This window comes from Salmo salar, chromosome ssa03 (assembly GCF_905237065.1).
Source record: "Salmo salar chromosome ssa03, Ssal_v3.1, whole genome shotgun sequence".
Lineage (NCBI taxonomy): Eukaryota > Metazoa > Chordata > Actinopteri > Salmoniformes > Salmonidae > Salmo > Salmo salar.
This window is the reverse complement of record NC_059444.1, coordinates 79,117,898-79,136,904: the sequence shown is the minus strand read 5'-3', so window position 1 is coordinate 79,136,904 and position 19,007 is coordinate 79,117,898. Positions and strand designations below refer to the sequence as shown.

The window sequence follows — 19,007 nt, the reverse complement described above, 5'->3', positions numbered from 1 at the left end:
TCACCTTTCTCCTCTACCGACCTCCTCTTCTCCTCTTTCACCTTTCTCCTCTACCGACCTCCTCTTCCCCTCTTTCACCTCTACCGACCTCCTCTTCCCCTCTTTCACCTTTCTCCTCTACCGACCTCCTCTTCCCCTCTTTCACCTCTACCGACCTCCTCTTCCCCTCTTTCACCTTTCTCCTCTACTGACCTCCTCTCCCCTCTTTCTCCTCTACCGACCTCCTCTTTCACCTTTCTCCTCTACCGACCTCCTCTTCCCCTCTTTCACCTTTCTCCTCTACCGACCTCCTCTTCCCCTCTTTCACCTTTCTCCTCTACCGACCTCCTCTTCCCCTCTTTCACCTTTCACCTTTCTCCTCTACCGACCTCCTCTTCCCCACTTTCACCTTTCACCTTTCTCCTCTACCGACCTCCTCTTCCCCTCTTTCACCTTTCTCCTCTACCGACCTCCTCTTCCCCTCTTTCACCTTTCTCCTCTACCGACCTCCTCTTCCCCTCTTTCACCTTTCACCTTTCTCCTCTACCGACCTCCTCTTCCCCACTTTCACCTTTCACCTTTCTCCTCTACCTTTCTCCTCTTCCCCTCTTTCACCTTTCTCCTCTACCAACCTCCTCTTTCCCTCTTTCTCCTCTACCAACCTCCTCTTCCCCTCTTTCACCTTTCTCCTCTACTGACCTCCTCTTCCCCTCTTTCACCTTTCTCCTCTACCGACCTCCTCTTCCCCTCTTTCACCTTTCTCCTCTACTGACCTCCTCTTCCCCTCTTTCTCCTCTACCGACCTCCTCTTTCACCTTTCTCCTCTACCGACCTCCTCTTCCCCTCTTTCACCTTTCTCCTCTACCGACCTCCTCTTCCCCTCTTTCACCTTTCTCCTCTACCGACCTCCTCTTCCCCTCTTTCACTTCTACCGACCTCCTCTTCCCCTCTTTCACCTTTCTCCTCTACTGACCTCCTCTTCCCCTCTTTCTCCTCTACCGACCTCCTCTTTCACCTTTCTCCTCTACCGACCTCCTCTTCCCCTCTTTCACCTTTCTCCTCTACCGACCTCCTCTTCCCCTCTTTCACCTTTCTCCTCTACCGACCTCCTCTTCCCCTCTTTCACCTTTCACCTTTCTCCTCTACCGACCTCCTCTTCCCCTCTTTCACCTTTCACCTTTCTCCTCTACCGACCTACTCTTCCAATCTTTCACCTTTCTCCTCTACCTTTCTCCTCTTCCCCTCTTTCACCTTTCTCCTCTACCAACCTCCTCTTTCCCTCTTTTTCCTCTACCAACCTCCTCTTCCCCTCTTTCACCTTTCTCCTCTACTGACCTCCTCTTCCCCTCTTTCACCTTTCTCCTCTACCGACCTCCTCTTCCCCTCTTTCACCTTTCTCCTCTACTGACCTCCTCTTCCCCTCTTTCTCCTCTACCGACCTCCTCTTTCACCTTTCTCCTCTACCGACCTCCTCTTCCCCTCTTTCACCTTTCTCCTCTACCGACCTCCTCTTCCCCTCTTTCACCTTTCTCCTCTACCGACCTCCTCTTCCCCTCTTTCACCTTTCTCCTCTACTGACCTCCTCTTCCCCTCTTTCAACTTTCTCTTTCTCATCTACCGACCTCCTTTTCCTCTTCATCATCTCTCTCTTTCTCTTTATACGCTACCTCCCTCCTCTTCCCTCTCTTCACCCTACGCATCACCACCCTTTCTCTGTGCCCCAGATGTGTCCTTGGTTGTCTGTGGGTGTTACTACACCGGTTAATGGCCAAAACTCAGACACCATTATTACAGAGTCAGAGGACATCTGTCAGAGCTACAGCTACAGAGGACCTGTTTTCACAGGGCCGTGACACAAATGACACCCTATTATTGCTCTATTTTTGAATACTATATAGGGAAAGGGTGTTATTTGGGACACGAACATAGAGCTCTTTCTGCTCTGAGTTTAAAGGTCTGCTATTTCAGAGATTACAGTGGGCTGCAGTGTTCTCTGGCTCCTTAGACCGACACTAATGTGACTAAATATGTATTTGTTGTCAATGTTTTGGTGTCAAACTGGTAGCAGTTTTGAAGAAAATTCTGTAGTGAATTGAAAATAATGTCATTGTTAATTAGATGCTTTTTTGCATCAATTTGGCTATTTTTTTAACCATATGGTGTATCAACTAGACACTCATGGACAATATGGATACGGGTCTAAAAAATGTATATGAATATTTTATTTTTTATTTATTCAAGTATAAATCCCCAAAGTTACCATAGATTGCCATAGATTTTCTGTTAATTACCAAAATTACTGAAGATTCCAGTAACTTTGGTAAATGACCAGTAACTTTGCAACCCTAGGCAGCGGTTGCTTCTCAAATGGCACCCTATTCCCTTTATAGTGCATTACTTTTGTCCAGGGCCCATATGACTCTGGACAAATATAGCACATTATATATGGGAATCGGGTGCCATTTGCATTTGAGACTTGGAGTACAACAATGTAATGATTATTTATTGTTTACTTTGAAATATGCTTGAAATGTGTTTCTGTACACAATGGCTGCACTCCTGCAGAAAAATACTTTCTGTCTATTATTTCCCTCCTTCATCTGTGGTTTCTCTGTAAAACATTCTCTTTCCCTCCTTCATCTGTGGTTTCTCTGTAAAACATTCTCTTTCCCTCCTTCATCTGTGGTTTCTCTGTAAAACATTCTCTTTCCCTCCTTCATCTGTGGTTTCTCTGTAAAACATTCTCTTTCCCTCTTCATCTGTGGTTTCTCTGTAAAACATTCTCTTTCCCTCCTTCATCTGTGGTTTCTCTGTAAAACATTCTCTTTCCCTCCTTCATCTGTGGTTTCTCTGTAAAACATTCTCTTTCCCTCCTTCATCTGTGGTTTCTCTGTAAAACATTCTCTTTCCCTCCTTCATCTGTGGTTTCTCTGTAAAACATTCTCTTTCCGTCTTCATCTGTGGTTTCTCTGTAAAACATTCTCTTTCCCTCCTTCATCTGTGGTTTCTCTGTAAAACTTTCTCTTTCCCTCTTCATCTGTGGTTTCTCTGTAAAACTTTCTCTTTCCCTCCTTCATCTGTGGTTTCTCTGTAAAACATTCTCTTTCCGTCTTCATCTGTGGTTTCTCTGTAAAACATTCTCTTTCCCTCTTCATCTGTGGTTTCTCTGTAAAACTTTCTCTTTCCGTCTTCATCTGTGGTTTCTCTGTAAAACATTCTCTTTCCCTCTTCATCTGTGGTTTCTCTGTAAAACATTCTCTTTCCCTCCTTCATCTGTGGTTTCTCTGTAAAACATTCTCTTTCCCTCCTTCATCTGTGGTTTCTCTGTAAAACATTCTCTTTCCCTCCTTCATCTGTGGTTTCTCTGTAAAACATTCTCTTTCCCTCTTCATCTGTGGTTTCTCTGTAAAACATTCTCTTTCCCTCCTTCATCTGTGGTTTCTCTGTAAAACATTCTCTTTCCCTCCTTCATCTGTGGTTTCTCTGTAAAACATTCTCTTTACCTCCTTCATCTGTGGTTTCTCTGTAAAACATTCTCTTTCCCTCCTTCATCTGTGGTTTCTCTGTAAAACATTCTCTTTCCGTCTTCATCTGTGGTTTCTCTGTAAAACATTCTCTTTCCCTCCTTCATCTGTGGTTTCTCTGTAAAACTTTCTCTTTCCCTCTTCATCTGTGGTTTCTCTGTAAAACTTTCTCTTTCCCTCCTTCATCTGTGGTTTCTCTGTAAAACATTCTCTTTCCGTCTTCATCTGTGGTTTCTCTGTAAAACATTCTCTTTCCCTCTTCATCTGTGGTTTCTCTGTAAAACTTTCTCTTTCCGTCTTCATCTGTGGTTTCTCTGTAAAACATTCTCTTTCCCTCTTCATCTGTGGTTTCTCTGTAAAACATTCTCTTTCCCTCCTTCATCTGTGGTTTCTCTGTAAAACATTCTCTTTCCCTCTTCATCTGTGGTTTCTCTGTAAAACATTCTCTTTCCCTCCTTCATCTGTGGTTTCTCTGTAAAACTTTCTCTTTCCCTCCTTCATCTGTGGTTTCTCTGTAAAACTTTCTCTTTCCCTCCTTCATCTGTGGTTTCTCTGTAAAACATTCTCTTTCCCTCCTTCATCTGTGGTTTCTCTGTAAAACATTCTCTTTCCCTCCTTCATCTGTGGTTTCCTAAAGAAGTTAAATCTGTTTCGCGTGGAGGTGGAGGTGGAGGTGGAGGTGAGAAGCTTGTGTTTACAGCCAGGGAATGGTTTTTGTATATTTTGGGGGCTAGAAACCGGCACACGGCAACCCACACGGCAACCCAGCGCTAGCTAACAGACAGTGGTCTGCTCAGCACAACGATGTAATTCAAATACTAACATAGACAGACTGATTACAGCTAATATAGCTCTCCATGTATCTTAGTTACAGGCTAAATGACTGGGCTTCTGTGTGAGGAGAGACAGTTAAAACATCTCAACCATACCAGGAGGACTGAAGGAGGTCATTATTATTGTAAACACAGTGTCTTATCTGTGTTTCCTCTCTGGGAGGATGGATGCCGCAGACTGTCTCTATGTAACACCAGCTATGCCAAACAACAGTGATTTGATCAAATTAAATTACATTTTATTTGTCACATACACATGGTTAGCAGATGTTAATGCGAGTGTAGCGAAATGCTTGTGCTTCTAGTTCCGATCATGGAGTAATATCTAACAAGTAATCTAACCTAACAATTTCACAACAACTACCTTATACACACAAGTGTAAAGGAATTAATAAGAATATATGAATGAGTGATGGCCGAACGGCATAGACAAGATGCAGTAGATGGTATAGAGTACAGTGGATACATATGAGATGAGTAATGTAAGATATGTAAACATTATATAAAGATGCTTCCAAAATGGCTCCCTACATAGTGCTCTCCTATGGCCACTGGTCAAAAGTAGTGCGCTATATAGGGAATAGGGTGCCATTTGGAATGAAGCCATTGACTATAACAGTTGACAATGTGGTTGCTAGTCTTTGCAATTGGCGTGTAGGCAGCCTACATCTGAACGAGATCTTGCGTACATTTTGAGCCCTATGAAAACTTGTATAAGACAGAATATAAGTCTGTTAGCGCCTCAGCGGGCTGGGGTACTGTGTTTTGAGAGAGAGCGTGAGAGTCAGTGAGTGAGTGAGAGAGTGAGAGAGATTAATATTGTTGCTGTTAATGGTAATACCATTTCTACTACTATTATTATTGATACCTTATTGCAGTTGGTCCCACCATTGTTGTTATAAGTGTAAGTAATTTAACTTGCCATGTCAATTAAGTCTACTGAATTTAATTGAATTGAGAGATGGAGAGAGAAATAGATGCAGAGAGAGAGAGAGAACATCATTTAATTTAACGTCTGTACTTCAGCCTTTAGTTTGATAAATCACATCCTCGAGAGGCCCTGTAAACAGAGGCAGCACTAAACATCACATATCAGATCATAGAATTCCATTAAAAGTGTCACCTCACCCTAATGCGCAGCTGCGTCAGGGAGCCCATTGTGATGAATGGCACTGCGCTCCTGTGCAGTGCTGTGTCAAAGGGGTCCCAGTGTAATAAACAGGATTGGGAGTCCCACGGTGGAGCTGCACCACCAAGCCTACTGTAATAATAAGGGATATTGCATTAGGGTGCCATTGTGACAGAAACCTAATTTCGTGTGACAGCGAAAAGGTCATCATTGTGACCAGAACGTATAGCATATTCCCCCATTTGCTTTCGTGGAACAGCCATTACCACAGTCTGAAAGTTCCAAAACGATTGGATAGTTGGGCATAATAGAAGTATTTCTAGTTTAACTTGCACTCACACCCCCACATGTTGTTTCTTCCTGCCACTGGTTCTGCTGATAGTGCTATTTCTAAGAATGGTCTTCGTTTTCCCTAATCCTCCACACCTTACTCTTGGACGTCATGGGGGTGCATCATCAAAAGAGGTGTCAGCCACAAGTCAGAGCCCCATGGCCTGTTTCTGTTCCCTCTCCTAGATTAGTCTAGGTATCTCTGGAACTCTATAGGAAGCTACACCATGAGCCACTGGTTGAGTCCCGAATGGCACCCTAGTCCCTATATAGTACACTAGTTTTGACCGGAGCCCTATGGGTCCTGGTCTAAAGTAGTACACTATGTAGGGATTTGGGATGCAGGCACTGAGCCCCTGTGTCCCTGAGAGGACTACCAGGGTCGTATATGTTAGTCACAGTTCAGTGTTGATTTCCTGGACTACGAATGGGAATGCCAGCAGTCGGAAAACCGCGCTCCCAAAGTGGTGGAGATCCCCCCCTCCTGCTCTCCCTACTCATTTGTTCCACCCGAGGTGGAAATTGTTACCGTATGACACCATCCCTGTCGCTCACAGCAACATGGTCGTACGCCCTCACGGTCCATGCGGGTGTGCGATGAGTGAAGGATTGTGAGTGTTGACTAGACTGGAGGCCTCTGGGATATGGTATCACATAGCACGGGCGACTGTTGCTATTGTTCTGTTGTTTAGAGCTTGCTCGGGGGTGGGGCTAATATGGACGTTTCTGTTGTTATGGAGTGGATGACACTTTTAAATCATGTGTTTGGTTGTTATGGAGACGGTTGCCAGGTGTGAATATGCCATGGTTGTTATAACTCTGGTATTTATGATTTTGGCTTATATGATCTGGGCTTATATGTTTAATGATTGTCATGAAGTTATTGTTCTGATGACTAACATTAACCTCTTACATCTAGACGTTCCGCTAGCGGAACACCGCTCCAATATCCAATGATAGGCGTGGCGCGAATTACAAATTCCTCAAAAATCCCAAAACTTCAATTTTTCAAACATATGACTATTTTACACCATTTTAAAGACAAGACTCTCCTTTATCTAACCACACTGTCCGATTTCAAAAAGGCTTTACAGTGAAAGCAAAACATTAGATTATGTCAGCAGAGTACCCAGCCAGAAATAATCAGACACCCATTTTTCAAGCTAGCATATAATGTCACAAAAAACAAAACCACAGCTAAATGCAGCACTAACCTTTGATGATCTTCATCAGATGACATGCCTAGAACATTATGTTATACAATACATGCATGTTTTGTTCAATCAAGTTCATATTTATATCAAAAAACAGCTTTTTACATTAGCATGTGACGTTCAGAACTAGCATTCCCACCGAACACTTCCGGTGAATTTACTAAATTACTCACGATAAACGTTCACAAAAAACATAACAATTATTTTAAGAATTATAGATACAGAACTCCTTTATGCAATCGAGGTGTCCGATTTTAAAATAGCTTTTCGGTGAAAGCACATTTTGCAATATTCTGAGTAGATAGCCCAGCCATCACGGCTAGCTATTTTGACACCCACCAAGTTTCACCCTCACCAAACTCCGATTTACTATTAGAAAAGTTTGATTACCTTTCCTGTTCTTCGTCAGAATGCACTCCCAGGACTTCTACTTCAATAACAAATGTTGGTTTGGTTCAAAATAATCCATAGTTATATCCAAATAGCGGCGTTTTGTTCGTGCGTTCAAGACACTATCCAAGGGTGACGAAGGGTCACGTGTTTCGTGACAAAAAAATTCTAAATATTCCATTACCGTACTTCGAAGCATGTCAACCGCTGTTTAAAATCAATTTTTATGCTATTTTTCTCGTAAAAAAGCGATAATATTCCGACCGGGAGTCGTTGCTTTCGTTCAAAGACGAAAGAAAAACATGGGGTCGGCTCGTGCCGGCGCCTCCGGGCTCTGTTCTCTGATCGACCACTATCTAAATGCGCTAATGTTTTTCAGCCAGGGCCTGCAAAGCCACCATTCAGCTTTTTGCCGCCTTCTGAGAGCCCATGGGAGCCGTAGGAAGTGTCACGTTACAGCAGAGATCCCCTGTTTTGGATAGAGATGATCAAGAAGGCCAAGAAATGGTCAGAGAGGGCGCTTCCTGTTTGGAATCTTCTCAGGTTTTGGCCTGCCAAATGAGTTCTGTTATACTCACAGACACCATTCAAACAGTTTTAGAAACTTTGGAGTGTTTTCTATCCAAAGCTAATAATTATATGCATATTCTAGTTTCTGGGCAGGAGTAATAATCAGATTAAATCGGGTACATTTTTTATCCGGCCGTGAAAATACTGCCCCCTATCCATAACAGGTTAAATGGGAGATTTACTAGTGGTTTTATTTTACCATCATCCTTCAACAACTTTAGATTTTCACTCAATAAAATTCCTAATTATACTCAACTAATCTTAACTTATTAATGATCTTTATATGGCCTCATGCTAAAGCTGTCGTCTTACTTTATGTATTCCTTCAAACAATGAACGCTCCTACAACGTTTGGAAACATTCCAATGTTGTAGTACAGCTGACACCACGTCTGTCCGTCTCACTATCGGTCTGTCTGTCTGTCTTCCAGTACAGGATTGGTCAGCTGTATATGATCAGCAAGCACAGCCATGAGCAGAGTGAGCGTGGAGAAGGAGTGGAGGTGGTGCAGAATGAACCCTACGAGGACCCCACACATGGACAGGGACAGTTCACAGAAAAGCGGGTCTACCTCAACAAGTAAGTGTTTACTTACCAACTGTGATGGAAAAAGTACTCAATTGTCATACTTGAGTAAAAATAAAGTTACCGGTTTTCCCGAGTGGCGCAGCGGTCTAAAGCACTGCACTGCGGTGTTGCCACTACAGATCCGGGCTGTGTCACAGCTGGCCAAGACCGGGAGACCCATGAGGCGGTGCACTATTAGCCCAGCATCGTCTGGGTTAGGGGAGGGTTTGGCCTGCCGGGATATCCTTGTCCCATCGCGCTCTAGCGACTCCTGTGGCGGGCTGGGCGCATGCACTTTTACACGGTCGCCAGTTGTACCTCCTACACATTGGTGAGGCTGGCTTCCGGGTTAAGCGAGTGTCAAGAAGCAGTGCGGCTTGGTAGGGTCGTGTTTCCTCATATTAAGCGAACCAGACGTCACAAAGCCATGGTCCTGCCAGATTGAATACTGGCCCACAGAAGATACAGTAAACACAAAAGTCACATACTGTATACTCCGAAGGATCCTTTCAAGTGATTTAAGCATAAGGTGTTGTGTAGTTTATTCCCATTAGTAAGCTACAGCAGGACTAAACTCTTGGCACTAGCAGAGAGCATCTGACATATCCCTGGGGAGTGCCATATTCACTGTCTTCACTGGGTGAGTCAGTGCCACTGGAAAGTTTAGGACAATACTCCTCCATGGAATAGAACGGAATGGAATAGTATAGAATAGATAAGAATAGAATGGAATATAATAGAATGGAGATGGAAAAAAAATGGAACAGAATCGTAGTAATTTAGCAGACACACTAATCCATACATTTTCATACTTTTGATTCATACTGGTCCCCTGTGGGAATCAAACCATTGCAAGCACCATGTTCTACCAACTGAGCCACAAGGGACCAGAATGCAATGGAATAGAATATAATAAAAACAGAATGGAATAGAACAGAAGTTAATATAATATAATATTATAGAATAGAACACCAGCACTGAGGTCAGTGGTATGCTGTACACAGTACGGGCTGCCGTATGGACATGGAGGTGCCATAAAACCCTCATAAGAGGACATAAAGATTTTAAGACATTATAGGTCTCTATTTTATTGCATGTGTCATTTCAATCCCATTTTCTCTGTTAGTCCATCTCCACACTCTGTTGAACATGATTACTGTGTGAAATTGAATATTTGATTCTCCATTATGTAGATTTAGATCACAATTGAATTTGCTGTTAAACACACTGGTGAGTCTGAAATACACCTTCTGCTTCACTAATGCCTTTTCTGTGAGTTGGCCCTGAATTTGACCCAATCAGTCACACACTTTCACACACAGAGACACTTGATAACATACACACTGCATGCACAAGCAAGCCCGCTTGCTCTTTCATACTCAAACATGCATACTGTATACCTCTGTCTCTCGTTCTCTGTCTTTGTCTCTCCCTGTCTTTCTTTCTTTTTAAAATGTTTTGTTCTCTCTCACTCACTCACTCACTCACTCACTCACTCACTCACTCATACTGACAGGTCAGAGTCAATCAGCTGAGTCACTGACTCATCATCAGAGATGTGGCCAGGAACACAGTTTAGCAGAGTGGGTTCATTCCAGTTTGGGAAATGGTCAAGATGTGGTCGCCAATGGAAACAGCCTCCCAGATCCAAATTTAGCCAAATCCTCCACCAGCCAGGCAACCGTCACAACCCAAGGGGTTCTTCATGCACTAAGTGGACAGCGTTGTCGGACAGTCACAGAAAGTCACGGCCCTGCAGTGTGCTGCTCTGGGAAATCCATCAGGTCTAACTGTGTTCCGGACTGTTTCATTCTGATCACAGCAGACCTGCCTGCCTGGCGGAAGGAACTGCTCTCTGTTGATTCCATGGTGCTGGTCCCTATGGAGCGTTATCTATATCCCATTCACTGACTTCATTAGGTGTCTGGGATGTGAGGAGGCACTCTGATTGGTTTCCAGGGGGTCAGATAGGTACAAACCGGGTCAGCGATGGGTAACATCTTAAATGGCACCCTAATCCCTTTATAATACAATATTCCCTATGGCAAAATGTCCTCTACTTTTGACCATAGGGAATAGAGTGACATTTGGGACGCAGGTCATGTTAATGGGTGGTACCAGTAATGTATGGTATCTATGGGTGGTACCAGTAATGTATGGTAACTATGGGTGGTACCATTAATGTATGGTATCTATGGGTGGTACCAGTAATGTATGGTATCTATGGGTGGCACCATTAATGTATGGTATCTATGGGTGGTACCATTGATGTATGGTATCTATGGGTGGCACCATTAATGTATGGTATCTATGGGTGGTACCATTCATGTATGGTATCTATGGGTGGTACCAGTAATGTATGGTATCTATGGGTGGCACCATTAATGTATGGTATCTATGGGTGGTACCATTCATGTATGGTATCTATGGGTGGTACCATTAATGTATGGTATCTATGGGTGGCACTATTAATGTATGGTATCTATGGGTGGTACCATTCATGTATGGTATCTATGGGTGGTACCAGTAATGTATGGTATCTATGGGTGGTACCAGTAATGTATGGTAACTATGGGTGGTACAGGGTCCCAGTTCACAACTTACAGATGCCCACTTCTTCTGAAACTCAAGTTTTTAAATGTAATTTCAAAACCTTAGTTCTAATTTAGCACACATTATGTTACCATTCACTTCCCTGTAGAGATTTGAGTGTAGGTTTTAGATTTTAAAATGCCAGACCAGGCAGAAAGAGAAAGAACTGGAAAAGACAGAGAGGAGTGGGGTTTTTCAGACAGAAGTAAGACTGGTAGCTGCCTGTGTGAGCTCTGAAGGGAGAGGAGATCAGCATTGTGTAAGTGGTGGATCATTCAACAGTCACGTTGGGATGCAGTACCTGCCTTCCCACCCACAGACCACCTGCTACCACAGCCAGACAGGTGCGTGAGTGTGAGAGTTTGTGTGTGCAGAAAGGGAGGGTGAGGACATAAAAGTGGTCCTCTATACTTTGCTATTTAAAGGTCCGTCAGTGAGAGTGCAATGAACACAGCATGTCAGTCCTCTGTGGAACTGACAGCAGATTAACGACTGGAGGATCTGTGGACTGGGACCAACAGGAACACTATATTCAGCCCACAGGAGGCTGCTGAGGGGAGGACGGCCCATCATAATGGCCGTAACGGAGCGCCTGGAATGGCACCAAACACATGGAAACAATGTGTTTTATGGATTTGATACCGTTCCACCAGCCCATCCTCCCCAATGAAGGTGCCCCCAACCTCATGTGATTCATCTATCTAATCAACAAGGCTGAGGGAGGGAGGGAGGGAGGAGGAAGGGAGGGAGGGAGGGAGGGAGGGAGGGAGGGAGGGAGGGTTGTGCTCCAACATTACTCAGTAAATGTAACATTTTGAGTGAGAATCCTCCCCCAGTGGCATTTGGCTGTTTAAAATGGCAGCCGCCCACCTTCTGTTGACAGAGCTATTTGCAACTTAATGGCTGGCCTGGTGCTGCGGTCTGCACTTCTCCAATGTATGATATTGACTGCAGTAAACTACCCCACCCATGACACCCACAATATTTATGGGTCTGTGTCCCTCATACACAGCCGTTTGGGCTGTACCTGTTTGCTTTTGCGGGCTTTCTGCTTCGATTCATCCACACAAATGTAGTGTCCGGATGGAATTGGGATAAAATATACTTTATGCCTCTAATAAAGTTTATGCCTCCACCCAAGGGCTCAAAATCTCAGTCTCAATTTAATTTGTTCTCATAGGATTCTTCTCCTCTCTCCTCATATTTAAACAGTTTTAACTCAGCATTTTCCTTTTCCAAACTTTGCCCAGCTCAGCATCACAGCAGCAGACATCTTTGCTGCTCATCCATCCAGCCCTGGTTCTCTGGTTAGGGGTTTGATAGGACATTCTTGAATGGGTTCTCCCTGATTGGCTACAAGGTCAGACCATCAGACCATGATGGTCACAGAGGTTCCTTTAGTTCTGAATGAGAAAACCCCTGGCTGTGTTCTCTCCCTTTTGCTGCAGGTTGCCCAGTAAAATCAACATAATCTACAGAATTTTGAGCCGCAATGGCCACCCAGCAGTCTCCTCACAGCTGGCGCCAGTTACTGTATAGGGTCTAACAGTGAGGAAGGGGTAGCAAGGGGTGGAAGGGTTCAGGTCTATGATTCAGATAGATGTCATGTCTTCTCTCATTTCCACATGATGCTGTTCTCTCTCTCTCTCTCTCTCTCTCTCTCTCTCTCTCTCTCTCTCACTGTGCTATCACTCCACCTTACCTCTACTTCTCCCCTTTTTTTGTCTCTTCTCATCCCTCGTTCCCTTGCTTCTCTCTTTTCTTCACTCCACTCCTCCCTTATTTCATTCAGCTCACTTGTCTTCTTTTCTCTCTTTCAGTAAGCTCCCTAGCTGGGCCAGGGCAGTGGTCCCTAAAATCTTCTATGTGACAGAGAAGGCCTGGAACTACTACCCCTACACCATCACAGGTAACCACTCCTAGGACCATTACACTGTAACGCCTCAACAATACTACCTACACCATCACAGGTAACCACTCCTAGGACCATTACACTGTAACACCTCTACACTACTACCTACACCATCACAGGTAACTACTCCTATGACCATTACACTGTAACACCTCTACACTACTACCTACACCATCACAGGTAACCACTCCTAGGACCATTACACTGTAACACCTCTACACTACTACCTACACCATCACAGGTAACCACTCCTAGGACCATTACACTGTAACACCTCTACACTACTACCTACACCATCACAGGTAACCACTCCTAGGACCATTACACCGTAACACCTCTACACTACTACCTACACCATCACAGGTAACCACTCCTAGGACCATTACACTGTAACACCTCTACACTACTACCTACACCATCACAGGTAACCACTCCTAGGACCATTACACTGTAACACCTCTACACTACTACCTACACCATCACAGGTAACCACTCCTAGGACCATTACACTGTAACACCTCTACACTACTACCTACACCATCACAGGTAACCACTCCTAGGACCATTACACTGTAACACCTCTACACTATAACCTACTACCTACACCATCACAGGTAACCACTCCTAGGACCATTACACCGTAACACCTCTACACTATTACCTACTACCTACACCATCACAGGTAACCACTCCTAGGACCATTACACTGTAACACCTCTACACTACTACCGACACCATCACAGGTAACCACTCCTAGGACCATTACACTGTAACACCTCTACACTACTACCTACACCATCACAGGTAACCACTCCTAGGACCATTACACCGTAACACCTCTATACTATTACCTACACCATCACAGGTAACCACTCCTAGGACCATTACACCGTAACACCTCTACACTACTACCTACACCATCACAGGTAACCACTCCTAGGACCATTACACTGTAACACCTCTACACTACTACCTACACCATCACAGGTAACCACTCCTAGGACCATTACACTGTAACACCTCTACACTACTACCTACACCATCACAGGTAACCACTCCTAGGACCATTACACCGTAACACCTCTACACTATTACCTACTACCTACACCATCACAGGTAACCACTCCTAGGACCATTACACTGTAACACCTCTACACTACTACCTACACCATCACAGGTAACAACTCCTAGGACCATTACACTGTAACACCTCTACACTACTACCTACACCATCACAGGTAACCACTCCTAGGACCATTACACCGTAACACCTCTACACTATTACCTACACCATCACAGGTAACCACTCCTAGGACCATTACACTGTAACCCCTCTACACTACTACCGACACCATCACAGGTAACCACTCCTAGGACCATTACACCGTAACACCTCTACACTATTACCTACTACCTACACCATCACAGGTAACCACTCCTAGGACCATTACACTGTAACACCTCTACACTATTACCTACTACCTACACCATCACAGGTAACCACTCCTAGGACCATTACACTGTAACACCTCTACACTACTACCTACACCATCACAGGTAACCACTCCTAGGACCATTACACTGTAACACCTCTACACTACTACCTACACCATCACAGGTAACCACTCCTAGGACCATTACACTGTAACACCTCTACACTACTACCTACACCATCACAGGTAACCACTCCTATGACCATTACACTGTAACACCTCTACACTACTACCTACACCATCACAGGTAACCACTCCTAGGACCATTACACTGTAACACCTCTACACTACTACCTACACCATCACAGGTAACCACTCCTAGGACCATTACACGGTAACACCTCTACACTACTACCTACACCATCACAGGTAACCACTCCTAGGACCATTACACCGCAACACCTCTACACTACTACCTACACTATCACAGGTAACCACTCCTAGGACCATTACACCGTAACACCTCTACACTATTACCTACACCATCACAGGTAACCACTCCTAGGACCATTACACTGTAACCCCTCTACACTACTACCGACACCATCACAGGTAACCACTCCTAGGACCATTACACCGTAACACCTCTACACTATTACCTACTACCTACACCATCACAGGTAACCACTCCTAGGACCATTACACTGTAACACCTCTACACTATTACCTACTACCTACACCATCACAGGTAACCACTCCTAGGACCATTACACTGTAACACCTCTACACTACTACCTACACCATCACAGGTAACCACTCCTAGGACCATTACACTGTAACACCTCTACACTACTACCTACACCATCACAGGTAACCACTCCTAGGACCATTACACTGTAACACCTCTACACTACTACCTACACCATCACAGGTAACCACTCCTAGGACCATTACACGGTAACACCTCTACACTACTACCTACACCATCACAGGTAACCACTCCTAGGACCATTACACCGCAACACCTCTACACTACTACCTACACCATCACAGGTAACCACTCCTAGGACCATTACACCGTAACACCTCTACACTACTACCTACACCATCACAGGTAACCACTCCTAGGACCATTACACTGTAACACCTCTACACTACTACCTACACCATCACAGGTAACCACTCCTAGGACCATTACACTGTAACACCTCTACACTACTACCTACACCATCACAGGTAACCACTCCTAGGACCATTACACTGTAACACCTCTACACTATTACCTACTACCTACACCATCACAGGTAACCACTCCTAGGACCATTACACTGTAACACCTCTACACTACTACCTACACCATCACAGGTAACCACTCCTAGGACCATTACACTGTAACACCTCTACACTACTACCTACACCATCACAGGTAACCACTCCTAGGACCATTACACTGTAACACCTCTACACTACTACCTACACCATCACAGGTAACCACTCCTATGACCATTACACTGTAACACCTCTACACTACTACCTACACCATCACAGGTAACCACTCCTAGGACCATTACACTGTAACACCTCTACACTACTACCTACACCATCACAGGTAACCACTCCTAGGACCATTACACGGTAACACCTCTACACTACTACCTACACCATCACAGGTAACCACTCCTAGGACCATTACACCGCAACACCTCTACACTACTACCTACACTATCACAGGTAACCACTCCTAGGACCATTACACCGTAACACCTCTACACTATTACCTACACCATCACAGGTAACCACTCCTAGGACCATTACACTGTAACCCCTCTACACTACTACCGACACCATCACAGGTAACCACTCCTAGGACCATTACACCGTAACACCTCTACACTATTACCTACTACCTACACCATCACAGGTAACCACTCCTAGGACCATTACACTGTAACACCTCTACACTATTACCTACTACCTACACCATCACAGGTAACCACTCCTAGGACCATTACACTGTAACACCTCTACACTACTACCTACACCATCACAGGTAACCACTCCTAGGACCATTACACTGTAACACCTCTACACTACTACCTACACCATCACAGGTAACCACTCCTAGGACCATTACACTGTAACACCTCTACACTACTACCTACACCATCACAGGTAACCACTCCTAGGACCATTACACGGTAACACCTCTACACTACTACCTACACCATCACAGGTAACCACTCCTAGGACCATTACACCGCAACACCTCTACACTACTACCTACACCATCACAGGTAACCACTCCTAGGACCATTACACCGTAACACCTCTACACTACTACCTACACCATCACAGGTAACCACTCCTAGGACCATTACACTGTAACACCTCTACACTACTACCTACACCATCACAGGTAACCACTCCTAGGACCATTACACTGTAACACCTCTACACTACTACCTACACCATCACAGGTAACCACTCCTAGGACCATTACACTGTAACACCTCTACACTACTACCTACACCATCACAGGTAACCACTCCTAGGACCATTACACTGTAACACCTCTACACTATAACCTACTACCTACACCATCACAGGTAACCACTCCTAGGACCATTACACCGTAACACCTCTACACTATTACCTACTACCTACACCATCACAGGTAACCACTCCTAGGACCATTACACTGTAACACCTCTACACTACTACCGACACCATCACAGGTAACCACTCCTAGGACCATTACACTGTAACACCTCTACACTACTACCTACACCATCACAGGTAACCACTCCTAGGACCATTACACCATAACACCTCTATACTATTACCTACACCATCACAGGTAACCACTCCTAGGACCATTACACCGTAACACCTCTACACTACTACCTACACCATCACAGGTAACCACTCCTAGGACCATTACACTGTAACACCTCTACACTACTACCTACACCATCACAGGTAACCACTCCTAGGACCATTACACTGTAACACCTCTACACTACTACCTACACCATCACAGGTAACCACTCCTAGGACCATTACACCGTAACACCTCTACACTATTACCTACTACCTACACCATCACAGGTAACCACTCCTAGGACCATTACACTGTAACACCTCTACACTACTACCTACACCATCACAGGTAACAACTCCTAGGACCATTACACTGTAACACCTCTACACTACTACCTACACCATCACAGGTAACCACTCCTAGGACCATTACACCGTAACACCTCTACACTATTACCTACACCATCACAGGTAACCACTCCTAGGACCATTACACTGTAACCCCTCTACACTACTACCGACACCATCACAGGTAACCACTCCTAGGACCATTACACCGTAACACCTCTACACTATTACCTACTACCTACACCATCACAGGTAACCACTCCTAGGACCATTACACTGTAACACCTCTACACTATTACCTACTACCTACACCATCACAGGTAACCACTCCTAGGACCATTACACTGTAACACCTCTACACTACTACCTACACCATCACAGGTAACCACTCCTAGGACCATTACACTGTAACACCTCTACACTACTACCTACACCATCACAGGTAACCACTCCTAGGACCATTACACTGTAACACCTCTACACTACTACCTACACCATCACAGGTAACCACTCCTATGACCATTACACTGTAACACCTCTACACTACTACCTACACCATCACAGGTAACCACTCCTAGGACCATTACACTAAAACACCTCTACACTACTACCTACACCATCACAGGTAACCACTCCTAGGACCATTACACGGTAACACCTCTACACTACTACCTACACCATCACAGGTAACCACTCCTAGGACCATTACACCGCAACACCTCTACACTACTACCTACACTATCACAGGTAACCACTCCTAGGACCATTACACCGTAACACCTCTACACTATTACCTACACCATCACAGGTAACCACTCCTAGGACCATTACACTGTAACCCCTCTACACTACTACCGACACCATCACAGGTAACCACTCCTAGGACCATTACACCGTAACACCTCTACACTATTACCTACTACCTACACCATCACAGGTAACCACTCCTAGGACCATTACACTGTAACACCTCTACACTATTACCTACTACCTACACCATCACAGGTAACCACTCCTAGGACCATTACACTGTAACACCTCTACACTACTACCTACACCATCACAGGTAACCACTCCTAGGACCATTACACTGTAACACCTCTACACTACTACCTACACCATCACAGGTAACCACTCCTAGGACCATTACACTGTAACACCTCTACACTACTACCTACACCATCACAGGTAACCACTCCTAGGACCATTACACGGTAACACCTCTACACTACTACCTACACCATCACAGGTAACCACTCCTAGGACCATTACACCGCAACACCTCTACACTACTACCTACACCATCACAGGTAACCACTCCTAGGACCATTACACCGTAACACCTCTACACTACTACCTACACCAT

At 44.7% G+C, this 19,007-nt stretch overlaps 1 protein-coding gene across 2 annotated transcripts in view; it reads left to right on the top strand.

Moving 5' to 3' along the window:
* LOC106601779 (cytoplasmic phosphatidylinositol transfer protein 1) overlaps positions 1-19,007 on the top strand; it is a 134,618-nt gene that overhangs the window by 91,429 nt on the left and 24,182 nt on the right. For both annotated transcript variants that reach the window (XM_045715542.1, XM_045715541.1), the window contains exons 2-3: positions 8,400-8,548; positions 12,949-13,037. In XM_045715542.1, the coding sequence (XP_045571498.1) occupies positions 8,400-8,548; positions 12,949-13,037 (238 nt within the window). The remainder of the gene's footprint in view (positions 1-8,399; positions 8,549-12,948; positions 13,038-19,007) is intronic.